A 9743-nucleotide genomic window follows, 5' to 3' on the forward strand; every position below is an offset into this window, starting at 1 on the left:
TACTTTTATTTCTTACTCCCTCCGTTTTGCTTTAACGGAGGGATAACTGACACGTAACATTATGTTAGTTTCAGGGGTGCAGCATAATGACTTGATGTTCGTGTGCGTCGAAAATTACGACCACGGTTAATTGTCCACTATCATCCAAAGTTGTCGGGAGGACTGTTAAGATATACCCTCTTAGCAACTCTCAATCTGCAAGTTAGTCACCACGCTGTACGTGGCAGCATTTAAGCCGTTTGTTCTTAAGTCCCTGGCTGCAAGATGACCACGACGTCTCTGCCTACCCCGCCGTCCCCTACGGTATTGACCCCTTCGGGACGAGGACTTGGCGGCCCGGCCCCCTGGGGAAACGGGAACAGGGTGCCTCTCCGACCTTGGGACATTCAGCAAGATGATAATCCTGGGAGCTCTGATCTGTAGAACACATTACACGTCGGAGCACGTTACAAGTTTTTAAAGTGTTGTAGCACGTTTTGGCTTCCGTAAAGCTGCAGTTACCGTGTCAGCAACCTTTTCCAGATCACAGCTTCTGAGTGGTTAGGATAAACCTCGGTATAATGCATCTTAAAGGAGCACTTGAATTCTTTTCCAATAGTAGCGAGGCCCTTACTTGGAATTTAGGGATTCTTTCTGTTTATTGTATTTGCCTATGCCTGGCTGGTTATTGAAGGAAAGATGGATTTTATAGAGGTTCTCTCCCCCTCCCAACAGTTTTATTGTCGTAATGAAATTTGCCCTGTATTCAGATTTTTGTGACTAAAACCAGTCGTGGAACAATTACGTTGAGATCAGGAAAAAGCAAACGTTGCTGCAGAAAGACATTGCCAAGAGGTTCTTTGTTTGCCTTCCACGTGCTGGTCAGCTTTGGGGCTAAACGGTGCTTTTCTCCTCAGGATTTAGATGGTAACCTCCTTGACTCCTGGGAAGGGGTCAGAGTGCAATGCCTCTGGTGCTTGAGCGACGGCAAGACGGTTCTGGCATCAGATACACACCAGCGAATCCGGGGGTACAACTTCGAGGACCTTACAGATAGGAACATGTAACTATTTTTTGTATCCGTTGAGTATTTGTTGATTTATGTTAAAACGTATGGTGGAACTTGCTATTGTAGAAGAAGAGTTTTTCTGTTGTGGATTTGGTTTGCCTGTTTGGATTGGCGGGTCTGGTGGTGCCGAGTAACCAGAAACTCGGATTTTCTTCCTTCCTTGATTAAAATAGTGCGTAGCGGTGACTACAGACAGAACTGTGGTCTTTAAGCTAGTAGAACACGTTACATTTTGATAATTTGAATGTCTTGATTTTCAGTATGTTGCTTCTGACAGATTATTTTCTGGTTACAGAGTACAAGAAGATCACCCCATTATGTCTTTTACTATTTCCAAGAATGGCCGGTTAGCTTTGTTAAATGTAGCAACTCAGGTAAGCTTCTCGTTCTCTCAAAGTGTTAGTGTAGTTCAGATTTTAATTGCGATTTTTGGGGTGCGTGTGTGTACAAACGAATATTTCTACAAATACTTTTTCTTCAAGACTGCTGTTTTTAACAGATCCTTATATTTTACCACATACGTTTGACCCTTAAAGGTGTAGAGTCCACCATAAATTTATCAGAACGTTGGCATTTTGCGTAACGAGACACTAAAACCGTTCCATCGAGCAAAGGGAAATTCACAGATGACTTTTTAAAATTCTTTTGAATTGAGGGAGAATAAACATGTCCATTTTCTTTTGCCTACAGGGAGTTCATTTATGGGACTTGCAAGACAGAGTTTTAGTAAGAAAGTATCAAGGTGTCACGCAAGGGTTTTATACAATTCATTCATGTTTTGGAGGCCACAACGAGGACTTCATCGCTAGTGGCAGTGAAGGTAAGTCGTGTGCACTGTTGGAGCGTGTGTGCGGATGGGGTGGGAGCTCTGTGACCGTCTCCGTGTGTGAAGGTGGCCATGTTGCCGGGCAGACTCAGGGTGTTAACACGGGTAAAAATTGTAAGAGAGCACTGGTCACGCTTGGTGCGTGCGTCACATCAAGGTTTACTTAAATCCAGACTCTTTTCAAATGCCGGCCTGCTCTTTTCATGAGGCTGGTGGCATTCAGAGGTTAGTAGGATCTAAAAAGTCAGGTTGATTATGATGATTTAGCTGAACTTAGACAAAATTGACGATCGCTAGATCTTTAGTGGTTTTGTGATGGCCAAAGAGAATAATAGAGTTTGATAATTCTTACGGTCTCAGAAAAGCTGAAGTTCTAGAAGAGTCTCTACTGCCTTTCAGAGTAAATGTGCTCTCCAGTTGGCTCACATCAGTGTTTCAGGCAGGCTTGTTCCCAAAGTAGTCCGGTTTAAGAGAGAAATTGTTTAAAATATGCAACATAGGTAGGTGAGTAAGTACTGAGAGTTAGTGTACCTTTTAAGGTGAAAGAAATACAAGTCATGGGAAATTACTGAAAATTTTCATTGGCCACGTTGAGTACCCACTCTACTGTTCTGAGTACTAGGGCAGCAAGTTACTTAAGTCACTTTTAAAAATACTGAATCTAGTTTTACAGCCTAGACCAAGGTACTGGATTATGTTGCTAATGTTCCATGTTTGCTACCCGGGTACTGTCTTGTCAGTACACAGAGGATCACAGAGTAACACAGGAGTTTTTCCTCTGAGTATGAGATGTACTTAAGAACTAGAACAGGGCCGCCCCAGGTGGCTCTGTCGGCCAAGCGTCGGACTCTTGATTTCCGCTCAGGTCATGTTCTCACGGTTCATGAGTTTGAGCCGCGCATTAGGCTCTGCACTGACAGCGTGGAGCCTGCTTGGGATTCTCTCTCCCTCTCTCTCTACCCTTCCCCCACTTTCACTCACTCTCTCAAAAGTAAACTTTAAAAAAAAAAAAAGAATCAGGACAAAGACCTTTAGGGATTCATATGAAGCATACGAATTTATCTGTTGTTTCTTCCACTAAAAAAAAAAAAAAAAATCAGATAAGATTGAGAAGAGTGGTTTGTAGGTGACACTTTTGAAAAGTTATGTCTTTGCAGTTAGAAATCCTTTTTTTTTCCTGGTAGTTTAATCATTTATTTTCACCCGGATTCCGCCTTGGCTCCTACTTTGACACGGTCCACACTTGGGAAGCCTTCTGCCTGCCTGTCCACTTCCCCCCCGGGTCTCTCGCAGCCCTGCTCCCCCTCTTCAGCCTCACGGCCCTTCCGAATGGCACACGTGCCCTAGAAATGCCCGGAGAGCCGTCTGGCCGCCTCTGTCGCCAGTGACACAGTCCTTCATTCTAGGCCCCGAACAGACTTTGAACTAACGATGAATACCGTGAGCACAGCACAGTATGTTCTCTTCGGGGCTACAAGTGACACATACCTGGAATAGCGAGACGCGCGTTCTCAAGTCCGGGTGGTAGAGCGGTTCTGAAAACGTCCTGAGCACCAAGCGGATGTAGTGAATGTCTCCTGTCCCGAGACGGTCACATTAATCCACCTGTCATTCGTTTGCAAGGAAAATATTTCAAGAACCTTCCAAATCCCCAAACACGTGAACAGCAGTATAAAATAGAGCAATGAGGAGGAAACCTTTTCCCAGAAGAGTTCTGCTGTTACTCAAGCGTATTCATTGTGCTGGTGATACAAAAAAAACTTGCTTTATTTTTTTGCCCTTGCGTGAGCTGTGGGTGCCCTGGACGGTGGCAGCCGGCAGGGCTCGGTCAGCAAGCCGGTGGCTCTGACCCTGAGCCCTGCCTCAGCCGCACACTCCGTGGGTGTGTGCTCACAAAGTGCTCCCCACGGTAGGCAGGCACCTTCACGCTCTTCAGACCTGTGGCGTCCTTCTTTGGAGCTCCTCCAGTTCGGGGGGAAGCGTGGCTAATCTGCCGGTCTTTCTCCGTGTTTTTTCTTCTTCTGCAAGGAGAAATGATCGAGCAGCATACGCCTTCTAGGCGAGCTCCGCTAGTTCTCCTGCGGGGGTCTCCGCTTTTGCTTCACACACGCGCGCAGGATGCTCAGAGGCAGCCCCAGCCTCACGTCGTCACGTTAGACGTTCTGAAGCCAGGACGTCGTCCTTTGCCACAAAGGACTGACCGCCCCCCCACCAGGAGCTCCCACGCTGGCCACTAGTGGCACGTCTTGAGGTTGAATGCTTTTCTAACTCAGCCAGGATTCTGCCCTCTGTTCAAGGACCATCACTTCATGGTAACACGTGGTGTCTCCTCTGTGCCAGGCTCTTTTCAAAACTCTGTTCCTTACACAAACTCATTTTACCCTCGTGCATGATGAGGTAAGTCCAGTCCCTCCTTTACGGCTGCAGTGTCGCCAGGAGCGGGTTATGTGTCCACAGCAACGGGGCTGGTCGGTGGTGGAGGGTGGCCCGGCATTGAGTAGCCGCGGCTCCAGAGCCTCCGCTGTCCCCGAGCCCGGAAAGGGCGTGGGCAGCACCGTGTAGGCCCAGGACACGGTGTCCGGGACCTAGTGTGCGCTACACACCCCGCGAGGGGTCCGCTGTCACCTGTGTCATTGCTGTTGCTGAATTTGGACACATAGCTTTTCTGTCACGTCCAGTTTCCCTAGCATTTATTGTCTCTGTCCTAGGTTTGTTCACGTCAGAAGATCTAGACTGTTGCTCAGGTCTTACAGAACGTTGCAGATTCTGTGATGACTTGAGGGCTAATCAATCACCTTTAACAGGGAAATGTGTATTTTGTTAAAATGGCTTTTTTCGGAAGGTAATTTATTGAACCGCTCGTGGCACATCTTGATAATCACATCACATGTTCTGTGTGTAACGAATAAAAAATTGAAGGTCAGTAGGACAACTCCCTAACTTTTCTTTGAATTGCCGTTTGTTCAGATCACAAGGTTTACATCTGGCACAAACGTAGCGAACTGCCCATCGCAGAGCTGACAGGGCACACGCGCACAGTCAACTGCGTGAGCTGGAACCCACAGATCCCATCCCTGATGGCCAGCGCCTCCGATGACGGCACTGTTAGAATATGGGGACCAGCACCTTTTATAGACCACCAGAATATTGAAGGTAACCCCACTGCACGGCAGCCAGGCTCCCTCCCGGTGGAACAGGGCCCCACTCGTTGTAAAGTTTCAGGACTTTTAAGCGTGGGACAGAATTTATGTTCTCCCTCATTTAGAGGCTGTATACGCTCTCCCTTCACAGGAGTGTAAGCAATGTGAGAGGCGGGGGGGTGTGCACGTGTGTGCACGTGTGTGCATGTGTGTGCGTGGTGACAGTGGGGAGAATAAACTGGAATGTGCCACCTCCTTCATATCCTCTGGCTGTGGTCAGTTCAACAGCGTACGGAAAATCGTCTTGCTGCATGATGCAGGAAGCATTTTATATTTTTATACCCACAAGAACTAGCCATTATCCAAAATGTGAACCACTTTAGAACGATCTTGATTATGGATTTGACTCTTAAAAATAAACCTGTATGGCACCATGTGGCACCCCAGCCCCTGTGCAGAGGAGAGGGAAGGAACCAGAACTTCCCCCGTACCTTGGGGCCAGGCAGCATGCCGGCCTGGTCGTTCGTGTGCGGTCTTGCACAAATCCTCCTGGCCCTCCGAGAGACATGTTTACCCTCAGTTCTGGAGGGTTCCAGACGGAGTTGGGCCAGGCCTCACTCGAGCGCTGCTGGCCTTCGAGTCCCGAATCCAAGAGGGTTTTCTCACGACCTTGGAATGCTTGGTAACGAAGCAGGCCCAGAGCGAGGAAGTGAACAGTGAAGGACAAGGCTCCGTTGAGCAAGACATTGTGGCCGGAGGGAAGACGTGATGAGAAGGTTTATGGAAAGGACTTAACTCCGCTTTCACACAGAGCAGGTGAAGTGTTTTGTTTGCTTAGAAGGAAGTCCCGGACCTAGAAAACCGAGAGGAGATTTGCGTTCATTTTGTCCCACGTAAATGAAGCAGAAAGGCAACCAGCTGCTGTCAGAGCGGGAGCCTGAAGGACGACAGGGGTGAAGTTTGTGAACCACTGCTCGGTGGCTCGGGGCCCGAAGGGCCATTGGCCTGTGCGTCAGCGCACGGCAGCCCCGCTTCCTCGGGGAAAGCCATGAGGACTCAGCCTCCGCTCCATTCGTTGTCCTGTTTCAGTTTCTGGGCCGGGGCTCTACGTTGCATACGTCCGTCACTGGTCGTACGTGCGTTTCTAACCTTATCAGTCATTTGGAAGTTGTCTCTTCAAATAAGATTTGAAGGCGAAGAAGAATCTTCGGTCTGTGGTAACAGATTGACCTTCTAAGTGGATTTATTTTAGACACACCCTTGAGCTTCTCTCTCTATGGTAGTGAAGAGCCGCTGTGCTGCTCGGGGGTGGGGGGGGGGGGGGGCTTAGTTGATGCGGATGCACCGGATGTGGTGCGGCTCTGAGCTCTGGTCCGGGTCAACAACTCTGCCTTGGGTTTTGGCAACGTCGATAGAGCCAGAGACAGATAGCCCTAAAACAGGAAAAATGCTTCTGTCTAACCAGATATGTGGCTGTTATGCCTTCTATGTAGCACTCTTCTGGTTCCTTATCCCCCAGTCGAAGAAACTTTTTTTTTTTAAATGAACACCTGTTTGGAATAGAAATTTTGAAAAGTATAGGTGAGGCTGAAGAAGACAACCTCCAAAAACCATGACACCCTAAGTAAGATCCTTTTATGGTAACGGTAGAGTTCACAGGCGGTGACGCTGCTACAGCCTGGATGGCACGAAAGACCGCTGAGTGTGATTCCGTTTGTATGAAACGTTCTGAGCAGGCATACCCCCAGACACTGAAAGTAGACGGGCTGGGGGCCGGTGTTTGCGGCGAGTGCCAACAGGTGACGAAAACATTCCGCAGTTATGGAGGTGATGGTTGTACAGTCCCGTGGACGTACCGGTAGTAACTGTTGAGTTGTGCGCTCTAAGTGGGTGTGTTGTGTGTGTTGTGTGTGGCTGACCCACAGCCAGAGAGGGGAGGCTGATGACTGCAGGCCTTGAGACGGGCGAAGCAAGGCCGCGGTCGCAGGGCCGTGAGAGTCTAGTGTGATCGTTCACTTGGGGAACAGAGTAATGAATGTAGACTGTCCTAAGTTAAGACATGATACAAACACTTGGTTTTAATGATTATGGTGGAAATGTCAAGCGTGTGCCTCGGCGTGATTATTTTTCAGTGGGAGTACGGGTTGTAATGTCACGATGCTGATGTTAAAACTTACTAACTGGTAACTTTTTTCTTCCCCTCCCCTCTCCCCTCCCCCTCCCCCCCCCACCTCCTCCCCGCCCTCCAAACACATTTCGTCTTGTCTTCATTCAGAGGAATGCAGTAGCATGGATAGTTGATGGCGAGTGTGGAGCAGACGGCTTCTGTTTAACTTAAAATTAGTCGTATTTTAATGGCTTGGGATTTGGTGCAAACAAACATGATTGATAGCTGGACAGACATGCTCGTCATGAAAAAAAGAACCATTTCTGAAGCCCGATTGGGGCCAAACATTTACACCTTGCTTCATAGTAACCAGTTGAGATGAAGCACGTCGTTAGAACGTTGTTGGACGCCATGTTGAATCGCCCCCATCGGTTGTGAAGGACTGTGCTACATTCAGGCTTACCCACCGAACTCCGTATATATATTGTTTTCCCTCCTGCCTTTTGTCTGGTGGGACACCATTCTTGTTGCTCTTCTGTGTAATGAAGTTTAAATGCTTGTTTGGGAAACTTTATTTAACAGTTTAGAAGGCTTGATAGGAGTGCATTAGTCTGAAGAGTACACGTTGGATGGGAAAGAATTTCCTTCTTTTGTTTCTCCAGATCTTTCCGCCTTATTTAGCTTGAGATCTTTGCAGCTTGGTTCATGGATTCTAGCCTTTGCCCGTTGCGCAGTAGATACTGATCCAGATGACAAACCAGTGAACTATGTCAAAAGCACTCTCAATATTACATTTGACAAAAAGTTTTGTACTTTTCACATAGCTTGTTGCCCCGTAAAAGGGTTAACAGCACAATTTTTTAAAAATAAATTAAGAAGTATTTATAGGATTAAAGTGACTTCATTTGTATACATTTGGAATCTAAACCAGCTTAAAAAAAAAGTTTCCTCTATGACTTAAGATACGCAGTAAAACTGACGCTCTTCCGGAATCCCACATGAGACTTGGTCAGAAACAGAGCTTGGAAGGACATTACACAGGAAATCCAGAGTAACCCCTTGGAGGTTTCCCCCCTTTTGTTTTTTGGCTTTTGTTTTTTTTTTTCCCCCGAAGGAACATCAGTACCTGATGTCGAAGAAATTCAAGATTCCAAAAGAGAATTTTAAGCCTATACCAACAGGAGAGCTCGGTAGTGAGTCAGTGTAGGCTTTCCGCAAAGCACGTTCCGAGCTGTTCCCGGCTTGGAGGTCTGCTCTGGTGGGGTCCGGCACGAGTGGAAAGCAGGTGTGACCACCGGGGAAGTTCATAGCATGACCCAGCGTGTTAGAAGACTCCACAGGGCACAGACTGAAACTGGGTTTCACACCTCATAGTCCTGTGTCTGAACTGCCCGTAACGTTTTGACCTGTCGAGGGACGTACACGTACAGAACGCTCCTTCTCAGTTTTTCAGATCTTGCCAGACTGAACCTCATTCCAAACTGGTGCTGTGGGTTGTCTTTGCCTCCCCCTCCCCTGGTAGTTCAAGGAAAGGTGCCCTCCGTGGGAAAGCACTTTTAATCTTGAGAAGTTCACATCTGAAAGAAGCCAAAAGCCTCCCGTTCACATTGTGCTTTTAAACCCCGTAACAGCTGGACGCGGCGTACTCCGTCTCCTTTGGAACCACCTCCCCGTTCCGGCAGAGGGTCCGAGGGGACCGCGGCTGTTACGGTGGGGAGAGGAGTGGAGGTGCCCCCGAGATGAGGTTCTGGCGAGGACAAGGGGCCTGTGCCAAGTCCCCTCTGGGGCCCGGGACCCTCAGAGCAGAGCGAGAAGGGCTTGGGTGTCAGGGACTCTCCTGTGGGGGCGGGGACGTCAGGGAGGGGAGACGAGAGAAAAACACAATTGGCCTTAAAATAGCACGGATTCTCCCAAAAGCTCATAGTAAGAGGAAGCGACAGACCGTGTCAGCAGATGATTTTATCAAATTGGTATGTAAAACATTTCTTTAAGCTCCATTTTGCAGAGACCCCCACTTAGAGAATCAAGAATTCCTGTTTTGATACTTCTGAGTTACAATAACGATCTGTTACAGTTTATCTGGTACTTCATTTTTCTTAACTAAAATTACTTCTTACTTTAAGCTTGAATAAAAGTCTTCATTGGTAACTGTATATAATTCAGTGGCAACTTCTCTTTCCCGCAGTACAGTTAAGTCCAGGCACGTTTTCCGCCCCGAAGCCGTTAGGCAACGCGCCCCGTCTCCCCAGTAGCATCTCTGACGAACTGTGGGCCCACAAACGCCACGGCTGCCGACAGGTTAGGTCCAGCGCGCTCCCTGAGGCCCGCGCCCGTCCGTGGGCTTCGGCCTCCGCTCCTCCCACTGCACCCGGCCGCCCCCACGCGGGAGCCCAGTGCTCCGCGGGTAGTGGAGGACCTCTAAAAAAGCGGAATAAAAGGGAGACAGGCTGGCCAGGGAACAGAACTCCACTAAGGCGGAGTAACGATGATGCCGAGGTCTCCGGGGCGTTCCCGGGGCCGTGACCCCGCGGCGTCCCGCGTCCCGCACACGCGGGTGCCTCGCCGTGCCCGCTCCTGCACCTGCCGCGCGGGGGCCCGTAGGGCAGGCCGGGGGTGGCCCGT

At 48.7% G+C, this 9743-nt stretch overlaps 1 protein-coding gene across 2 annotated transcripts in view; it reads left to right on the forward strand.

Annotated features, from left to right (window-relative positions):
• WDR26 (WD repeat domain 26) overlaps positions 1-9274 on the forward strand; it is a 34975-nt gene extending 25701 nt beyond the window's left edge. For both annotated transcript variants that reach the window (XM_040451950.1, XM_040451951.1), the window contains exons 9-13: positions 897-1042; positions 1344-1422; positions 1739-1868; positions 4842-5027; positions 7290-9274. In XM_040451950.1, the coding sequence (XP_040307884.1) occupies positions 897-1042; positions 1344-1422; positions 1739-1868; positions 4842-5027; positions 7290-7315 (567 nt within the window). In that variant the 3' untranslated portion in view covers positions 7316-9274. The remainder of the gene's footprint in view (positions 1-896; positions 1043-1343; positions 1423-1738; positions 1869-4841; positions 5028-7289) is intronic.
• Positions 9275-9743: the final 469 nt, after the last annotated feature.

This window comes from Herpailurus yagouaroundi, unplaced genomic scaffold, assembly GCF_014898765.1.
Source record: "Herpailurus yagouaroundi ecotype Mexico unplaced genomic scaffold, PumYag 205, whole genome shotgun sequence".
NCBI lineage: Eukaryota > Metazoa > Chordata > Mammalia > Carnivora > Felidae > Herpailurus > Herpailurus yagouaroundi.